General features: G+C 41.6%; 2 protein-coding genes and 1 pseudogene across 2 annotated transcripts; all 3 read left to right on the top strand.

The window, feature by feature from the left end:
* The first annotated feature begins 10,292 nt into the window (after positions 1-10,292).
* LOC127298571 (putative hydrolase C777.06c) lies at positions 10,293-15,724 on the top strand. The gene is made up of 10 exons (XM_051328423.2): positions 10,293-10,558; positions 11,906-12,041; positions 12,190-12,317; positions 12,556-12,703; positions 12,776-12,881; positions 13,376-13,434; positions 14,352-14,387; positions 14,487-14,596; positions 15,009-15,076; positions 15,305-15,724. Exons 1-9 carry the CDS (start codon positions 10,341-10,343, stop codon positions 15,064-15,066), a joined length of 999 nt encoding a protein of 332 aa, XP_051184383.2. The 5' UTR covers positions 10,293-10,340; the 3' UTR covers positions 15,067-15,076; positions 15,305-15,724.
* Positions 15,725-16,744: 1,020 nt separating this feature from the next.
* On the top strand, positions 16,745-18,432 carry LOC127298576 (2-methyl-6-phytyl-1,4-hydroquinone methyltransferase 2, chloroplastic). Its single transcript, XM_051328429.2, has 3 exons — positions 16,745-17,386; positions 17,457-17,763; positions 18,106-18,432. The coding sequence occupies exons 1-3, from the start codon at positions 16,812-16,814 to the stop codon at positions 18,259-18,261; spliced, it is 1,038 nt and encodes a 345-aa protein (XP_051184389.1). The 5' UTR covers positions 16,745-16,811; the 3' UTR covers positions 18,262-18,432.
* A 529-nt stretch (positions 18,433-18,961) lies between these two features.
* LOC139831459 (2-methyl-6-phytyl-1,4-hydroquinone methyltransferase 2, chloroplastic-like) lies at positions 18,962-20,885 on the top strand (annotated as a pseudogene).
* Positions 20,886-20,925: the final 40 nt, after the last annotated feature.

The following is a 20,925-nucleotide window of genomic DNA, read 5'->3' as shown; positions in this document are numbered from 1 at the left end:
GGTTCCGGCGCCACGAATGGGCAGCACCTCCGTACTCGGTCACACGTTCGGTTGTTGATGAAGACGACGTCCACCTCCCCGTTCCAGCGGGCAGCGGAAGTAGTAGCTCCTCTTGAATCCGACAGCACGACGGCGTGGTGTCGGTGGTGGTGGAGAAGTCCGGCGGATCTTCGCTAAGCGTGCGGGAACTATAGAGGAGAGAGGGGGCGGCTAGGGTTTGGGAGGGGGGCGCCGGCCATCTAGTGGTGCGGCCACCTTGTGGTGCTTGGGGTGGCCGGCCCCCTCCCTTGGCCCCTCATTATATAGGTGGATCCCCAAGTGTTGGTGTCCAAGTCTTCGAATAAGACCCGAACCAAAAACCTTCCATAAGGGGGGAAAACCTAGCCCAACTAGGACTCCCACCAAAGGTGGGGTTTCCACCTCCCATATGGGGGGGTGGCCGGCCCCCTAAGGGGGAGTCCACTTGGGACTCCTCCCCCACTAGGGCTGGCCGGCCATGGAGGTGGAGTCCCATGTGGACTCCACCTTCCTTGGTGGTTTCTTCCGGACTTTTCTAGAACCTTCTAGAACCTTCCATAGAACCTTCCGCGACATTTTAATTCACATAAAATGACATCCTATATATGAATCTTATTCTCCGGACCATTCCGGAACTCCTCGTGATGTCCGGGATCTCATCCGGGACTCCGAACAAATATTCGAACTCCATTCCATATTCAAGTACTACCATTTCAACATCCAACTTTAAGTGTGTCACCCTACGGTTCGTGAACTATGCGGACATGGTTGAGTACTCACTCCGACCAATAACCAATAGCGGGATCTGGAGATCCATAATGGCTCCCACATATTCAACGATGACTTTAGTGATCGAATGAACCATTCACATACTATACCAATTCCCTTTGTCACGCGATATTTTACTTGTCCGAGGTTTGATCTTCGGTATCACTCTATACCTTGTTCAACCTCGTCTCCTGACAAGTACTCTTTACTCGTACCGTGGTATGTGGTCTCTTATGAACTCATTCATATGCTTGCAAGACATTAGACGACATTCCACCGAGAGGGCCCAGAGAATATCTATCCGTCATCGGGATGGACAAATCCCACTGTTGATCCATATGCCTCAACTCATACTTTCCGGATACTTAATCCCACCTTTATAACCACCCATTTACGCAGTGGCGTTTGGTGTAATCAAAGTACCTTTCCGGTATAAGTGATTTACATGATCTCATGGTCATAAGGACTAGGTAACTATGTATCGAAAGCTTATAGCAAATAACTTAATGACGAGATCTTATGCTACGCTTAATTGGGTGTGTCCATTACATCATTCATACAATGATATAACCTTGTTATTAATAACATCCAATGTTCATGATTATGAAACTAATCATCCATTAATCAACAAGCTAGTTTAAGATGCATACTAGGGACTCCTTGTTGTCTACATATCACACATGTACTAATGTTTCGGTTAATACAATTATAGCATGATATATAAACATTTATCATAAACATAAAGATATAAATAATAACCACTTTATTATTGCCTCTAGGGCATATCTCCTTCAGTCTCCCACTTGCACTAGAGTCAATAATCTAGTTTACATTTGTAAAGATATAACACCTTGGCCTTTTGGTGCTTTATCATGTATTGCTTACGGGAGAGGTTTTAGTTAACGGATCTGACACGCTCAGAAACGTATGTATTTTGTAATTCATTTGCGTCTCAACGCATCACTCATTTCCAAATGAGTCGGCATTTAAATATGTTTGGTCTTCTGGTGGAACCTTAATTCCGCGGTCTGAAAATATGTCACTAATATTGTCACACACAATATAGCTTCAAAGTTCCGACTCTGTCGGAACTACACCAAGTTCTCAAAGAACCTCCTGACTTAACATCCTTTGTCATTGTCAAAACAATGACATATTCTGCCTTCATTTGTAGAATCCATCACAATATTTAGAACTCTTCTAAATCTAGCATAGACAACTTCTAGCTTATTGTGCTACCTTTTAAACAACACTTAGTCTAATTTGAGATTTTATATGTGACAAAAACAATATTGGTGTAACACCTTACAGCGATTTGTTTGTCATTTCTTCATACAAAAATATATATATATATATCCTTAGTTCTTCTAAAGTACTCAAGGATATTCTTACTGTCTCCCAATGATCATCATATGAATCATTCTGGTAAATGCTCATAACACTTTATAGCACATGATATCTGATTGTGTACATATTATTCGTGATCTATAATCACTCATGTATTTTTACTCATTGAGTGTCAGATACACTTAAGTCTTGTTAAAACTTTAACATGACAAGAATATTTTCTTAATATTTCTATATTGAACTATTTCAATATCTATTCTATGTACTTTGACTTAAACTTATTTATGTGTTTCAATCTATCTTCATAGATTTTGACACTAAATTTGTTTCAGTCCATATCCTTTCATTGAAATTAATTTATCAATGAAACCTTTTAATCAAGTATATAATTACATCATTTATAACCAACTATATGTCACCTACATAAAGTATTATAAATATGTCTTAGCGCTCCCACTTAATTTCTTGCAAATGCAAGCCTCTTCATCATCTCTTGATGAAATCAAAAACTCTTTGACTATTTCATCTGGTGAAGATTCCAACTCCGCGATACTTACTTCATCCAATTGAAGTTCGTATACCTATCTAGTATTCCATGAACCAGCAAAACTCTTGGTTGTATCTTGTATACACCTTTAATACATACTTCTGATAAGTAATGTATTTTGCCATCCTACTAGCATATCTCATAAAAGAAATATGCAGTGATTACTAGAATAATCCACATAGACTATAAGCATTGCTACGGAAGATCTAATCTTATCGTAGTCAACTCTTTGAACTTTGTCGTAAACAATTTTTCGACAAGTCGAGCTTCTTCAAAGATATTTCATCCAAGTTTATAGATCCATTTACTTTCAAAAAGTATTCATCTATTATGGATTTCATGGCGCATGGCCATTTTAACGGAGTCAGGGCCCATCATAACTTCTTTGTTTGTAGTTGGTTTATCATTGTTCAAAATCAATCCTTTGTCCACAAATCATTTATTTGATCACAAAGTAAACCATACCTACAAGGTTCAATATGTACTTCGATCTCCATGACTAAAACACTTTGTAGTCGTGGGAGCCATGATCGTTGTGGCCGCTTCCGAAACCAATTTCGATGCTGCGCTACTCTGATCATTATGCTCAGGTTCATAAACCTTATCAAATTATATTGTCCTCCCACTCAAATACTTCACTAGAAACAATTTCTCGGAAATAAGAAACATTGACAAACACTTTTGTCTTTGTCTCGTGGGAAGAATTCCCAATCAAATCTCTGGGATAACCAATCAAAGACATTCATCCGATTTTGGTTGTAAACTTATTTACTTATGCTATGCATACCAAAATTTAAGAAAAGACTATCAGGTTTCATACCTATGCCATAACTCGTATGGTGTCATTTCAACGGATCATGATGATGCTCTATTTAGTGTAAAAGCGGTAGTCACTAAAGCATAATCCACAAAAATATAATGGCGTCATAATATTTTATCTCATCATTAATCCAACAAGGTTTGGATACATATCTTGGATACTATATCATCATTATGATACTCCAAGAAATGTGAGTTGTAGAACAATTTCATAACTCTCTTAGATGTTCGCTAAAAATCGTAATTCAAATATTTCTACCATGATCCAATCATAGATATTTGACTTTTCTATTACGATGATTTCTACTTCATGCTGAAATTTATTTGAATCCATTCAAATGTTTCAAACTTCTTCCTTATTGAATATATCCACATATATATACTCAATTCATTGTTGAAAGTTTTCATGAAGTAGAAGAATCTCCCGCACACAACTATGCCCAGTGAACCATATACATCATCATGTATTTTTCCACTAAGTTAGTTGCCCGTTCAACTTCTTGGCCTATGAACGGTATTTTAATCATTCTCTTTAGAAAAAATTTGCAAGCGCCAAATGATTCAAAAATCAAATGACTCCAAAAATCCATTTACATGGAGTTCCTTCATGCGTTTCTTTCTAACATGACCTAAATGGCGGTTCCACAAATAAGTGGAATTCAAATCATTTGCCTTATGGCATTTTAGCGTCAGTGTTATGTATGTGTGTTTCACCATTAAGATTTATAATAACTTATCCATCGTACATGGAATAATGTCATAATTTGAACAACTCATTGTTTTCATTTGACCAGATAAAAATAACAATTATTAAGTTCTTTATTATAAATTCTAAGGGCTAGATAGAATGCCAACGACGAACATAATAACACTTTATTTTGTTCCAGACGTGCATTCCTATCATATTCCTTGTCAGTCACTTAGGCCATTGTATTCTTGTATTGCGTTGTTTTGTATGACACTTCATACCAACCAATATAGTACTAATACCCAAGAATTTCATAGTGTGACTTAACTAGGAATACAACCATAACATGTATATCATTTATATATACCTGAGCTTGACTTTTTAGTCTTTTCTTTTCTTTTTGCCAAAATATCTTTTGCAGTTTCTCTTTTAGCTTTCCTCATTACTTCAACATCATTAACTTCTAGGTTTGTTGGTCAAATACCAATAACCTTGAGGTTCTTACTTTGAAGTTGATCATCATATGACAAGTGTTCCAGATTTCACTATTAGTAACTTTGTAATATGATGAACAATTTCACTCATAATTTTATCCATCATATCATGACGACTTTCCGAGACCATGTCTGTACATGCTAGGCTCGTAAAGTTTTAACCTTGGTATTTGCATGTGCAAATCTAGCTTGCACCCGTTGTATGCACACGTAGAATCTATCACACCCGATCATCACGTGATGCTTCGAAATGACGAGTCTTAGCAACGGTGCATATTAAGGATGGTCACTTCATGGATATGCGAATATTATTAGTGCCCCAATAGTTGGAGGATTGTGACGCCTGGCGTCTTCAACCTTCATACATTCCCATAAAACTTATGAGTTTATGTAGTCTCACCAAATTTATATTCTATCATCTTGCAATAAGGTTTTAGATATCACATATATCTCATACCTTGATTATTTCTGAAAACTAAATTTTCAGCTCCTTACTTTTCAAACAGATTTGAACTTCAAGTTTCACGGAGACAAGATAACTTTGGGTACTAATTGAAACCATAGCTCTTTGAATCAACAATGTGAGGTTTACTAAAAGTTTGCAATAGGACTTAATCAATTCTTGATTCTTTAACAATACGGTACTAATCCGTAAAGTTTCTTATCAGATTTAACAGTATTTCTATCTCAATAACAAGACTAGCGCATAGTAGTAAACGGATGCCAATACTACAAAATTAATACAAAATACTACTCAGACTATGTTTATGATAATTAGTTCATGTTTTAATCTTATTACTAATGAACTCCCACTTAATACAACATCCCTCATAGTTGTTTAGTGGTACACGATCCAAATCCACTACACCAAAACCGATCATCACGTGAGATGATGTAGCTTCAATGGTGAACATCAACATGTTGATCATATCATCCATATGACTCGTGTTCAACCTTTCGGTTTCCGTTGTCCCGAGGCCATGTCTGTACATGCTAGGCTCGTCAAGCAAACCCAAGTATTCTGCGTGTGCAACATGGCTTACACCCGTTGTATATGAACGTTGAGTCTATCACATCCGATCATCACGAGATGCTTCGAAACGACGAACCTTGGCAACGGTGCATACGAGGGGAGAACACTTTATTATCTTGATATTAATGTAAGGGATCATCTTATAATGCTACCGTCGCGATCTAAGCAAAATAAGATGCATAAAGGATTAACATCACATGCAATTCATATGTGATATGATATGGCCCTTTTGTCTTTGCGCTTTCGATCTTCATCTCCAAAGCACGGACATGATCTCCATCATCAACGGGCATGATCTCCATCATCGTCGGCGTAGCGTCAAGATTCATGGCGCCGTCTTCATGGTTGTTCACCTCATGTAGCAACTATTACAACTACTTTAAAATACTACTCAACATGAAAATTAAAGACAACCATAAGGCTCCTGCCGGTTGCCACAATACAATAATGATCATCTCATACATATTCATCATCATATCATGGCCATATCACATCACCAAACCCTGCAAAAACAAGTTAGACGTCTCTAATTTGGTTTGCATATTTTACGTGGTTTAGGGTTTTCGAGTAAGATCTAATCTACCTACGAACATGAACCACAACGGTGATACTAGTGTTGTCAATAGAAGAGTAAATTGAATCTTCATTATAGTAGGAGAGACAGACACCCGCAAAGCCACTTATGCAATACAAGTTGCATGTCGAGCGTGGAGCAAATCTCATGAACGCGGTCATGTAAAGTTAGCCCGAGCCGCTTCATCCCTCTATGCCACAAAGATGCAAAGTACTCAAACTAAAGATAACATAAGCATCAACGCCCACAAACCATTGTGTTCTACTCGTGCAACCATCTATGCATAGACACGGCTCTGATACCACTGTAGGAGAACGTTGCATAGAAAACAAAAATTTTCCTACCGCGAACACGCAATCCAAGCCAAGATGCAATCTAGAAGACGGTAGCAACGAGGGGGTATCGAGTCTCACCCTTGAAGAGATTCCAAAGCCTACAAGAGGAGGCTCTTGTTGCTGCGGTAGATGATCACTTGCCGCTTGCAAAAGCGCGTAGAAGATCTTGATCACGATCGGTTCCGGCGCCACGAACGGGCAGCACCTCCGTACTCGGTCACACGTTCGGTTGTTGATGAAGACGACGTCCACCTCCCCGTTCCAGCGGGCAGCGGAAGTAGTAGCTCCTCTTGAATCCGACAGCACGACGGCGTGGTGTCGGTGTTGGTGGAGAAGTCCGGCGGAGCTTCGCTAAGCGTGCGGGAACTATAGAGGAGAGAGGGGGTGGCTAGGGTTTGGGAGGGGGGCGCCGGCCATCTAGTGGTGCGGCCACCTTGTGGTGCTTGGGGTGGCCGGCCCCCTCCCTTGGCCCCTCATTATATAGGTGGATCCCCAAGTGTTGGTGTCCAAGTCTTCGAATAAGACCCGAACCAAAAACCTTCCATAAGAGGGGAAAACCTAGCCCAACTAGGACTCCCACCAAAGGTGGGGTTTCCACCTCCCATATGGGGGGGTGGCCGGCCCCCTAAGGGGGAGTCCACTTGGGACTCCTCCCCCACTAGGGCTGGCCGGCCATGGAGGTGGAGTCCCATGTGGACTCCACCTTCCTTGGTGGTTTCTTCCGGACTTTTCTAGAACCTTCTAGAACCTTCCATAGAACCTTCCGCGACATTTTAATTCACATAAAATGACATCCTATATATGAATCTTATTCTCCGGACCATTCCGGAACTCCTCGTGATGTCCGGGATCTCATCCGGGACTCCGAACAAATATTCGAACTCCATTCCATATTCAAGTACTACCATTTCAACGTCCAACTTTAAGTGTGTCACCCTACGGTTCGTGAACTATGCGGACATGGTTGAGTACTCACTCCGACCAATAACCAATAGCGGGATCTGGAGATCCATAATGGCTCCCACATATTCAACGATGACTTTAGTGATCGAATGAACCATTCACATACTATACCAATTCCCTTTGTCACGCGATATTTTACTTGTCCGAGGTTTGATCTTCGGTATCACTCTATACCTTGTTCAACCTCGTCTCCTGACAAGTACTCTTTACTCGTACCGTGGTATGTGGTCTCTTATGAACTCATTCATATGCTTGCAAGACATTAGACGACATTCCACCGAGAGGGCCCAGAGAATATCTATCCGTCATCGGGATGGACAAATCCCACTGTTGATCCATATGCCTCAACTCATACTTTCCGGATACTTAATCCCACCTTTATAACCACCCATTTACGCAGTGGCGTTTGGTGTAATCAAAGTACCTTTCCGGTATAAGTGATTTACATGATCTCATGGTCATAAGGACTATGTAACTATGTATCGAAAGCTTATAGCAAATAACTTAATGACGAGATCTTATGCTACGCTTAATTGGGTGTGTCCATTACATCATTCATACAATGATATAACCTTGTTATTAATAACATCCAATGTTCATGATTATGAAACTAATCATCCATTAATCAACAAGCTAGTTTAAGAGACATACTAGGGACTCCTTGTTGTCTACATATCACACATGTACTAATGTTTCGGTTAATACAATTATAGCATGATATATAAACATTTATCATAAACATAAAGATATAAATAATAACCACTTTATTATTGCCTCTAGGGCATATCTCCTTCAATTTCACCCTGTCGCACACGGTTTTGGAGGAGAATCACCTACCCTTGCATAGCGACAATTAAGTTTATCGTGTGCGATGGACCATTCCATCGTTGTGCGACAACCCGATCTGTACTAGTGGGTCTTAGTATTAATCAATCTTAATCGGGGTGGATGGCACTTGGACTACATGGACAATCAATTTGAACTTTAAAATTTTAGCAAATAATCAGTGTAAGCGTACTCCATTCACATGTTAATTACAGAAAATGGAACTATGATGACTAAATCAAGTGTGGGTCACTTGTGTTTGACCAAACAACGTGTGTTTAACACAATCTTACAATCTAAACAACATTATATATTTCCACAGAAAGATTCAGAGTAAATGTTCAGAAGTAATGTAGAATCAACTCGAGGCATCAAAAAATTATCAACATAAATTAGCAAGGGAAGATAAAATGGTCAGATAACATGTAAGAGATAAGAGCAGAACAACCTGGTCAAACTAATTTTCACCAAGATTTTTTTCGAGGGCACGCGCAAAGCCTGTCATATCTTTATAAAATAGGAGCCAAACAATTACAAGAACCGAGAACATGATGCGAACATACGGTCTCCGCAACTCTCCCAGTACACACACACACACTACAAAACCCTACTCCCGCGCTTGGATAAGACTCCCTTCACTCAACTCATCTGCACTCTTAGCTAATCTCCAAATATTAAACTCTTCTCCAATACCGCCTATGGTCTATTGCGTGTCGAGTTGCTTCACCAAGATTCAGATAATTTACACAATAGTTGATAAGACAACAACCATTCCATGCCACAAAATGTCATTGTAGTTAGAAGGTACATTACTCATCATCACTCGACATCACACCATACTATTGCCTAGAACTTACATATCTCCGCCTTTCGAACCACTCGAACTGATTCAGATGGAGGACCACTTCCCAGAACGTCTATGCAAAATTCGGACTCGACGTAAAATAAAGTGGTTACAGTTTGTACTAAACATTTTTATTTTACACGAAACATAATCAAAATGTGTAATTTTAACTATTTATTCACACACGTAACCATGAATAGATAGTGCTATATGTGAATAGCATTGTTCTTTATTATTATACATTTGTAATGTACATAAAACTTGCTTTCTGCTAAATTTAAATTGCATGTTCTGACAAAAGTTTCTTCTTGAATGATTCTGACAATTACATTCACCACGTAGTGTCGACGATATTTGTGCTAAAGACTTGCAAAATGTATTGATTAACAAATATCTTAAGCAAGTTCTAGTATATGACTAGGTAACCTATGGGTGTATCTTACCTATCCTTTAAATTTTAACCTTTAAATTTTTAATATTTTATACTGGGTTTTCCCTATAATTGTCTAATGTTGACTAATTAATTGAATGTTGGGCCATTGTCCAACAATCCCTCTTACCCTCTAGCATAATTGTGTACAATTCTTCCCTTGTATGATGCTCCGATTCGCAAGCCTAACTCTTGCACGTCCCACACTAAGTTCGAACTTCACCATTGTCTTCTTTTCCACCTCCGGCATCATCGCTACAGTGGCGTCTCCAACTATTTTGCCTCAGTATGCTAACACTCCAAGGAGAGGAGCATTGGCGTGCGAAGCTTTTGGTTCCCATGCAAACAAAGATCAATATATTTTGGCCAAAAAATAAAAATGGCAGGGTACTCCTTGGTCTCGGTTTTTAAAATCCAAAATTTGGTAGTGTTGGAGATGCAAGTGGTAGATCCAAAAAGTTGGTAGTAGCATATTCGTTTCGGATCGGCATTAAGCCATCACTGCAGGTGTTTATTGCAAAATCAGTACCGTCCAAACCAGTTCGTCGCCCCACCCGACCCCACCCCCGTCCTCCCGTTTCCTTCCACATACCTCCCGTCTCGCCGCCGGCTGTGGTCTCGCTCCGGCAAACCAAACCAAACCCAACGCAACCCAATGGCCGCCGCCATCCCCAACGGCCACCCCGCCACCGCCTGCGACGGCACACCCCCATCCCCACCGCCGTCCTCGTCCTCGTCCTCGCTGGTGTTCCTGGGCACGGGCTGCTCAAGCGCCGTCCCCAACGCGAGGTGCCTGATCCAGCCCCCCGACCCGCCCTGCGCCGTCTGCTCCCAGTCCCTCTCCGTGCCCCCGGAGCTAAACCCCAACTACAGGTACCGTCCCCTTCCTCCTCCTCCTCCTTCCGAGATGATGCTGCTGCCGCTGCCGTGCGGCGACGCGGGTGTGTCTGCGGTCTCTCGAGGATCGGCGCGCGCGGTTCCGTGAAGGGCTTTAGGCTGGGTCGTTACTGTGAATCGCGTACGAATCGATCCCCCCGCATTTCCCGGGGCGAGTCGGGGTCGCCTGGATCTGAGAGTCGCGTACGAGTCATGTGCGAATCGTGCTAATTTGGCGCCGTAGACATGAAGCCATGTTCCTGATTCAAAAATGGGCGCTTCTACTCTCTCTATAGGCGTGGTACCTGTGATATGCAGTGTGAGCGTCGAGATATAGGAGCATTTTAGCAGTACCTGTGATCATGCGATTGAGGAAAATGCTGGGATGTGCTGGACTCAATTGTTAATGATCTGAACTGTTTTCAGTTTGAATGAGACTGAGGCTGGAGTATTACCCTGTGGTAGTGTGTCTAATAATAACACTTGACCTAGCTAAGGGGAAATATATGTTGAATTTATAGATTAGTGGACTCACAGGCCATGTACAGTTTTCATGTAAGGAAATACTAGTGAATATAAGATGTGGTGGGCTGGTGGCTCTGTTTTAAAGGTTTTGTGCATGCCAACATAGATTTATTAAGTGGTATTGTGTGTTTCATTCAAGCTGGTAGTAGTAAGTATGGCCTTTTCTGTCATACAGGGAATACATGAAGTTCAGTAGCAGGTACTAGGTCAGTGCTGTATCTAATGCTGGGAAATTAGTAACTTCATAAATAAACTATGCAGTAACATCAGCTGTTGATGAGATTTTTGTTAGAAGTGGGATCTGTGATTGGTCTATTTCGTTTGTTGATATTTTGATGAGCTTTGACTGTATACTAGATATGCTACTCCCTCCGATCCATTTTAATTGGCTTGGATTCAGTACAAGTTGTGTTAAATTTGAGTCAATTAAAAGGGATCGGAGGGAGTACATGTTCTGATGCAACAACCTTTAGTTCTAAGATGTTTTTTTTGGGAGATTAAAGGCACTTTAGCAGGATTATAGGCTAGTGTGCTACGTTCATGCTCATACATGCATTTGATGTTCTTGGTCAATGCCTTCTCTGACTAGATGCATCTTCTTGATTGACCTAGGAAGGAGGTCATTTATGTGTATTTGGAGCCAAGTTGATTTTCAACTTTCGCTTTTCCACGTTAATGTGGCTGATTTAATATATACTAATTGTTTGTCACCCTTCTTTCCAAAGTTTCCAAGTATTAATGCACTGAAGATAGTTTGTAACTCCATTCATTTTTATGTATGCATTTTCTCGGGCTAGATTAACACTTGGTTTTGTGCAGATGTTGTACTTCTCTCCTGATTGATTATTGCCAAGATGAAGGTGCACACAAGTATATTATAATTGATGTTGGGAAAACATTCCGAGAACAAGTTCTGCGGTGGTTCGTTCGCCACAAAATCCCTTGCGTTGATTCTGTGAGTTCTTGATTGTATTCTTGTTCCCTTCAGCTTATCAGATATGGTCTATTGGACGACTGAGCTGTCAACTATCATTTATCTGCATTCCTATTTTTCTTTTGCCAATGTTGTGTATGCATTAACATCTTCAATTTATTTATCACAGATTATTCTGACTCATGAGCACGCAGATGCGATCTTGGGTCTTGATGATGTTCGGGTAGTACAGCCATTTAGTCCTACAAATGATATTGATCCCACTCCTATTTATCTCTCCCAATATGCCATGGACAGGTACTTTAGTTCTTGCTGACATTGTTAGATTTTCATATTTATCTGTTGTAAGAGAGCCTTGTCAATGGTACACGCCATGCCCTCTTTTAATTTTGACATGCTATAATATGTTATTACTTTGTGATTTATGCTACATTAACTGTTTAGTCTTTGTACTTTATACCATGTACCTTTATGCCGTCCAGTAGGGTTTTAAGTGAGAATTTGTACTATCACTCACATACTTAGTTTAAAACAGCATTTCCCAAAAGTTTCCGTACTTGGTCAAAAAGAAACTGAAGGAAGGGGAGGAGGTCAGGCGAGTTGCTCAACTTGACTGGAGAATAATTGAGAGTGATCTTCAGAAACCATTTACTGCCTCGGGGCTAGAGTTTGTTCCCTTGCCGGTAAGAATTGCATTTTTCTATCAAATTTTTTTCTTGCTTCATTTCTTTCTCTTAGTTTTCTATATCTCTCAGGTGATCCATGGAGAGGACTACATTTGTCTGGGTTTCCTTTTTGGAAGAAAATCTAGAGTTGCTTATATATCCGATGTTTCACGGTTTCCTCCTAGCACGGAAGATGGTATGCCTTCCCTCCTAATGCTACTCAGTCGGCTGCGTTTTATAATCAGTTGTGTGCTGTCACAGTGCATGTGCTGATTGTTTGCATTTCAGAACAAATTTCCCTCGACAAGAGATCATATTGCACTATTCACTTGATAAATATTTTGGTTAAAATGAATCCACCAGAACCAACCTTTTTGCAGGTGACCAGTAATTCTCTGTGTGGTGCTCACCATAACACATAAGTGCCCCTGCTGTTAGAAATTATTTTTGCAATCTTGATTATGAACCTGTACACTTAAGCGTAGAGTTTGTGAATTAAATATTTATCCATAAGCTTGGCATGAATGAATTGTGAGCACTTTCTTTGCTATATATCCTTCATCCTCTCTTAGGGATGGACTATTTTCTTCAATAAAAGCTGTAATCTGGTAGATCCATTTTGTGCCGTCTCTTTCTTGTTTTCACTATCTAGAAACCTCATTATGGTGTTTATGTACACTTGCTTCTCAGCAATTTCGAAGTCTGGCGGGGGGCAGCTTGATTTGCTCATCTTGGACTGCCTATACAGGGTTAGTTTTGTTAAATCCTCAGTTCTATGCAGATATATTTCCTTCAAGATGCTTGTTTGTAGTTTGGTTCTGGACTACTTTTTAGTTGATCATATTCTCATTGAGGGAAGGGCAAGAAAGAGATACACTCTATCTCATTTTCTCATTCCTGACTCTTGAGTCTGTTAACCAATTCCTTCAGTTTAATTGTCTTTGCTTGTTATACATTTGGCTTTCCATTTCTGTAAAACAAGGCAACTTGTATGAATCACCATCTTACTAGGGAGGTTGAGTAGTAAAGCAAGTATACCAGTGCACACGTTAATTCATCGAGCAACCACAAAACAAAAAAGGCCAGTAGCCGAAACTTGCTGATAAGGAAAAACAGTATGGACAAATACTTCTCAGAGTATCGAGAGAAACATATATGCAGCAAGGACCATAGTTTATAACACCCCTATGGAGAAACTACTACTTGAATTTTCAGATGCTTGAATTAACAAATAGTCAAATATACACAGGAAATCTTGTTTCTCGGACTATTTGATGTGTGAGACCTATTTCTTCATATATTAAAGATAACAAATATTCAAATATGTTTAGGTGGTCATAGGGGTATGCAGCCTTGTTTGCATTGTTCTAAATTTTTCCAGAAACATATATCCACAAAATGCAAATGTCAAGACTGGGACATATTGTGGTGTTCCTTTTATATGATAAACTAAAATATGTGGCTGATTCTCTATGTGATTCCTTATATTTAGTTAGTATTGGAAGCAATTCTTCTCTTTTTGATGAACTGACATAATAGATAAAACCAGAGGTTGATTAAAAGCATGTATCATTGCACATCCTTAGGCCTTAGCAATGTTTTGGTTGTATCTTTCCGTTGTGTGACAATATCATCCTGGGCTCTGACATTTTGTTTGTTTGAACAGACTGGTTCTCATAATGTGCATCTTTGTTGGGATCAGGTTAGTTTCCTCTTGCACAACTGAAGTAATTTTTAACATTCTCCTCCTTTTCCTGTTGAATTCATTTCCTCTTTTTTTGGTTAATACTGTGCCATGCAGACACTCGATGCTCTTAAGAGGATATGCCCGAAAAAGGCATTGCTCATTGGGTTGACTCATGAGATGGACCATTACAAGGACAACCAGACATTGGAAGAATGGTCCAGAAGGTAGGCCTTAAGGGTTTCATTATTTTACCACATGCTCATTCCCCATAAAAGTTGGCATGAACACCACAACTTTAGTCGCACACTTTCATGAGCTCTTAGGGCATGAGCAATGGAGGCAGCTGTCCAACTAGGCTTGGATAAAACTTTTGACATATGCATGCCATGTTATGGTCCCATTAATATGTCTTTCTCTCAAAAGCTGATTTGGTTTTTCTCTTTCTCTCTCACATTTTCCACTTTATGGCTGAAGAGGTTGCCTCCTGATGAAGAGGCTGCCTCCTCATCCGAACCTAATTTGGACCACCCGAACCAAGATAAAGCTGCGAGGCAACACCCCTAGGGCTATGCATTGGGCATGCCCTTAAGTTTCTGAAGTGCATCCATGCTCATGGACTGTAATCTATGAATGCAGAGAGGGGATTGATGTGCAGTTAGCTCGCGATGGCTTGCGTGTCTGCATGGATCTGTAAATGTGGCAAGGTATGTTCCTGCACATTTATTCAATGCCTGGAGGAATACAAGTCTATTAGGATTGAACTTATTACCACCAGTTTGTGGGACTCGTGCTTCTTTTCTGCTTATTGTGCGTGTGCAACCTTCTTAATCATTTTTGTCCAACTCTTCTTTGCTGCAAATTATACCTGTGCAACCGTGCTATTTATTTTTGTTCAACTTAGCCCTGATGGTTTTCTTGTCATTTTAATTCAGGACCTTCGTCGATCCAGCGACCCGCACCAAGTTAACAGTTGTTGTTACAATTCAGCTGCTGTTGAGAAGAAAATGAAAGATAGGAAATGTTGCTCAGCGATTCCAGCTTAATCCATGGCCAGCTAACAGACAAAGGCTAATTGAATCATCTATGAACTGATTCAAAATGAATAACAAGTGAAGAAGTGCTCACAGATTATGTCTCTTTTTTGGTAGCCCCACACTTGAATGTAGCCCCTACGCTGGATGCATTGTAGTGCCGACAGATAGCAAATAGTGTTATGTAAATATACGGCTGTTTCGAAACCCTCAGGCCTTGTTTGGTATTAGCAAAGTTTTTGTGGGGATAATTCCCAGTTGTTCCTAACAACATGTTTGGTTACACTATATTTGGCTAGTTTAAGTTTCATTTCCACTTTCTCCCACCTTTTTCCACTTTCCCCCAAATTCTAGTGTATTTTTCCTATCCAATACACTACCCTAAAGGAGACTAGATTTTACCTCTTAAACACAACCTTACAAAGTTTCAATGCTTGTAAGAGGACAATTACACTCAACACATCCTACATCCGGAGGTCTTATCACCTGGATTGGTAATGAAACGATACATGGACTTAGTGGAGAACTTTCTGTTCCTCTCCAAATCCAAGTACACAACATCCTCACTGTTGTTCAAAACCACCTCACCAACAAAATCATTCAAGCACCCATTCTCTTTGTTCCACGGGTCCAAAAGATCTGAAGAAAGATTGAGCCCCACAGGCTGAATAATATCAGGCACAGTCCCCCTCTGTTGATCACAACATAAAAAACAGCTGGAAACAACATCTGAAGAGGGCAGGCACTCACCCAACCATAAACCCCCTCAAAAACATTTGTTACTTTCCTACCATTGCAACATCATAGCTCGAACCAAATTTTAACCATTGTTTCACTTTATGCAATATTTCCAAAACTGATAAGAACCTCCGGCCTTACTAACCCAATTCTAAGAATTTGGCAACTAAGATCTTTTGCTCCACACTCAAGCTTATATATCCATTTACTCAGCAATAAGCAAATTAATAGAAATTATGGATGCATTGAGTGATAAAATTTGGAAGAAATTGCCTGACACTTTGGTATGCTGTGTCATCTACAGTTGACTGTGGAGTAGCTCATAGTACAACTGAGTCTATCTTGAGTTGACTCTACACAACTGTGGAGTAGCTCAATAATAACATTTTCCGCGCGAGGAGTATCATAAAAAAAGACCAAAAATCAGCTGATGTCAAATCTCTGTTCAGTACCATCACATTTTGGATCAAAGCATACCTATAATTCGCAAAACAAAAAAAAGAGAAATGAAAGCATACGTGTCGCTGGAGACGACGCCACGCGGGACGAAATCCCATCCACCCACCACTCATCCGCCCGTGACCTCGCTCGCTACCACCCGCTGCCGCCTCTTGTTTGTTTCTGTTCCCCCACCTCCACAGCTCCACTCCCCCACGCGGCGGCGGCGGCAATGGCGATGGCCTCCACCCACGCGCCGAGCGGCGCCGCGCCCGGCAGGATCCTCCGGGCGCGCGCCCCGTCCGGGCTCGGCTACCTCGGGCTCGGCCCCTCCAGGTCCGCCCTCCTCCGCCCCCTCGCCCTCGCCACCAACCACCGCGTCTCCAGCGCCCGGCCGCTGCTGCGGTGCGCGGCGGCGTCGTCGTCTGCGCGGCCCGCCTCGGCGCCGCGCTTCATCCAGCACAAGAAGGAGGCCTTCTGGTTCTACCGCTTCCTCTCCATCGTCTACGACCACGTCATCAACCCGGGCCACTGGACCGAGGACATGCGCGACGACGCGCTCGAGCCCGCCGACCTGCACAGCCGCAAGCTCAAGGTCGTCGACGTCGGCGGCGGCACGGGCTTCACCACGCTCGGCATCGTCAAGCACGTCGACAAGGAGAACGTCACGCTGCTCGACCAGTCGCCGCACCAGCTCGAGAAGGCCAGGCAGAAGGACGCGCTCAAGGGGGTCCAGATCATGGAGGGCGACGCCGAGGACCTCCCATTCCCCACCGACACCTTCGACCGATACATCTCCGCCGGCAGGTAACATCTCTGCACTAGCAAACTCTGCTTATATTGTTTCTGATGCTGATTTGATGTTTGTGGCCTCCAGCATCGAGTACTGGCCTGACCCGCAGCGGGGAATCAAGGAAGCCTACAGGGTCCTGAGGCTGGGCGGAAAGGCCTGTCTGATCGGCCCCGTGCACCCGACCTTCTGGCTGTCTCGCTTCTTCGCCGACATGTGGATGCTCTTCCCCACTGAAGAGGAGTACATCCAGTGGTTCAAAGCCGCAGGGTTCAGGGATGTTCAGCTCAAGAGGATTGGGCCAAAGTGGTACCGTGGTGTCCGTAGGCATGGCCTCATCATGGGCTGCTCCGTCACTGGTGTCAAGAGAGAAAGTGGGGACTCCCCGTTGCAGGTAATTTGATTTTGCTAAAAATGGCTTGCAATGTCAGGTTCTCATGTCTACCTGCATTTTGACATGCACACTTTCTCCAGATGGATCTGGTTATCGCAAGTTCTACTTAATTCATGGTATTTCGTAAAACTTAATTTATGGTTGACAAGTTGCCGTATAGATATGCAGAGGTTCAATAGTAAAACATCTCAAATTTATTCTGGCCAGCACTAGGAGCATAACTAGTTGGAACTAGCTGATGCATTTTATTGTCAAACTATTATAGCTGCTTGTTCTCTATGATCAGTTACATGCAAAGATCCGGTTGCTATATTAAGGACTTTTCATTTTTGTCCCCTGCAGCTTGGCCCGAAGGCTGAGGATGTTAGCAAGCCTGTGAATCCTGTCACCTTCTTCTTCCGCTTCCTCATGGGAACAATATGTGCCGCATACTATGTTCTGGTGCCTATTTACATGTGGATAAAGGACCAGATTGTGCCCAAAGGCATGCCAATCTAAGGGAGGGGAATTAAGCTGCAGTGAGGAGTGGATAGCCAGTATCTGAATTAGGCTTTTCTACATTAGCCACCCCACATCTGTTTTTCTTTATCTTCTATATTTCCCGTTGTCGTGTACTTGTTTTGCTGTGGTTCTTGTTTCCGCAGAGAATAATATTTAAAAGTTTGATTATGCTCGGCAGAACACTTGAGTGTGAAATGGCTCCTTTGTAGCAGATCTGTTTATGAATAGGATGAATCTGTAATATGTCTGCACCAACTTGCTAACTGGTAGGAAAAAAAATGATCATCTGAGTTGGATTCCTATCTATTGGCCGCGTCTAGCCATTTACTGTGGTGCTGTTATGTGCATGTATAACTGTTTCTGTGGCAACTCGTGAGAATTAGTAGTGATTGTATAGTGACAGTGGACTTGTTAATCATGTGTGTCCTCTCATATTTGCTCGACCACTATATTACGGCATATCCTCTCAATGTGTGAGCAGACATAGTCTCACTATGCAAATCATCAGGTTGGTTTGCTCTTCCACAGGTCAAGCAGTTACTTTCCTTTTCCCCCTCATGTCATTCTTCTGCTTTCTTTTAATGTTAAGAATATGATCCTCTGACTCATGTCAGTGGTTGTCAAGAGGATGCACACATTTGAGATCATATTTCTGGATTAATAGAGCCTGCTGTTAATATTTGCAAAGTCTGACAACATGGAGCTAGTGCAGTCTTACGATAATCATATGGTATATTTGACATGTGCTGAGTTATCCTAGGGGTACCTGAACTCATGGGCTACAATTTGTATATGTAGGGAATGTATACTTGCGCAGTTAGCTCTTCATGATGTGCACATATACATTTTTATCTATATATGCAATAAGCTATGTGACCCCATTAATTTCTTGGAAAAGGTACATTGATCAAGTATGTTTATTGCTTAGTTCATTTAATGGACCTAGGTAGTCTTTGAAACAGCAGTACCAAATTCGATTACAATTCTTAAACCTTTCTCCTGTTATTTTTCCATTTTCTTTTGCTTCTACATTTTTCTGGTGCATAGTTTTTTAAGCTCTCTTATCTTTTTTTAACAACAGTGTGCTTGCATCCGATTTTTTCCTTTGATGTTATCCAGCACAAGAAGGAGGCCTTCTGGTTCTACCGCCTCCTCTCCATCGTTTACGACCACGTCATCAACGTGGGCCACTGGACCGAGGACATGCGTGACGGCGCGTTCAAGCCTGCCGCCTCCACAGCCGCAAGCTCAAGGTCGCTGGCGGCGGCACGGGGTTCACCATACCTCGGCATCGTCAAGCACCAAAACCCCCTCCTGCTCTGCACTAGCAAACTCTGCTTATATGAAAAATGTTTGTTCTGATGGCGCATATGTACTGTACGTATCCAGAAGAATTACTTTGTAGAGTAGCACCGTTTCTGATGCTTATTTCCTATGGTGTTTGTGGCCTCTAGCATCGAGTACTGGCCTGATTAGCAGCGAGGAATCAAGGAAGCCTACAGGGTCCTGATGCTCGGAGGGAAAGCTTGTCTGATCGGCCCTGTGCGCCCGACCTTCGTGCTGTCTCGTTTCTTGGCCGACATTTGGATGCTGTTCCCCACTGAAGAGGAGTACATTGAATGGTTCAAAGCCGCTGGGTTCAGGGATGTTCAGCTTTAGAGGATCGGACCAAAGTGGTACCATGGTGTCTGTTGGCCTGATCATGGGGTGCGCTGTGACGGGTGTCAAGAGAGAAAGTGGGGACTTCCCTTTGCAGTCAAGTTCTGCAAAGAATGGCATGCAAACTCATCATTTTAGTACCTCCCTACATCTTTACATGCGTTCTTTGTCCACACGGATCTGGTTATCGCAACGTCTAATTCTTGGTGTATTAACTATTACTCATCATCATATGGTTTTTGTTACATTATATATATGCTGTAAAACTTAGTTCATGGTTGCCAAGTTTGGCGTGTGGATATGCAAAGATTCAATAGTAAACATATCAATGTTATTATATCTAACAGTAGAAGGAAACTAGTTGAAACTAGCCTAAGCATTTGATTACCAAACAATTGTAGCTGCTTGTTTTCCTAGATCAATCACATTCAATGGTTTGATATCATTTTTGTGTTGAATATTTTCTTTGACCTCACTTCATATAATTACACATGGGTTATCTCTTGGTTATTCATGTATTGTTTGTGTTTATATATTTCTTAAATGTTTCCATATGGTGGCTATATTAAGAACTTTTCATCCTTTGTCCCCTGCAGCTTGGTCCGAAGGCTGAGGATGTCAGCAAGCCTGTGAACCCCATCACTTTCTTCTTCTGCTTCCTTGTGGGAACGATATGTGCCGCATACTATGTTCTGGTGCCTATTTACATGCGGATAAAGGACCAGATTGTGCCCAAAGGCAGCCAATCTAAGGGATGGGAATTAAGCTGCAGCGAAGAGTGGATAGCCAGTATCTGAATTAGGATTCTCTATATTAGGCATTCCACGCCTGTTTTTTGTTTATCTTCTGTATTTCTGCATTTTAGTGTGCTAACTGGTAGGAAAAAAATTATATCTGAGTTGGATTTCTATTTATTTTCCGCATCTAGCCATCTACTATGGCGTTGATATGTGCATGTATAACTGATTTCTCTGGCAACTCATGTGAACACCCTTAGTGTTT

This window comes from Lolium perenne, chromosome 5, assembly GCF_019359855.2.
Source record: "Lolium perenne isolate Kyuss_39 chromosome 5, Kyuss_2.0, whole genome shotgun sequence".
Classification (NCBI taxonomy): Eukaryota; Viridiplantae; Streptophyta; class Magnoliopsida; order Poales; family Poaceae; genus Lolium; species Lolium perenne.
Note: the sequence above shows the minus strand (reverse complement) of the source record. Positions and strands in the feature narration are given on the sequence as shown.

Bases quoted from the DNA above. Each gene is read 5' to 3' on its own strand.
- LOC127298571 (XM_051328423.2), top strand. From the start codon at position 10,341: ATGGCCGCCGCCATCCCCAACGGCCACCCCGCCACCGCCTGCGACGGC. The intron at 10,559-11,905 runs GTACCGTCCCCT...GGTTTTGTGCAG, and splicing joins GAGCTAAACCCCAACTACAG to ATGTTGTACTTCTCTCCTGA. The intron at 13,435-14,351 runs GTTAGTTTTGTT...TTGTTTGAACAG, and splicing joins TCTTGGACTGCCTATACAGG to ACTGGTTCTCATAATGTGCA.
- LOC127298576 (XM_051328429.2), top strand. From the start codon at position 16,812: ATGGCGATGGCCTCCACCCACGCGCCGAGCGGCGCCGCGCCCGGCAGG. The intron at 17,387-17,456 runs GTAACATCTCTG...TGTGGCCTCCAG, and splicing joins CGATACATCTCCGCCGGCAG to CATCGAGTACTGGCCTGACC. The intron at 17,764-18,105 runs GTAATTTGATTT...TGTCCCCTGCAG, and splicing joins GTGGGGACTCCCCGTTGCAG to CTTGGCCCGAAGGCTGAGGA.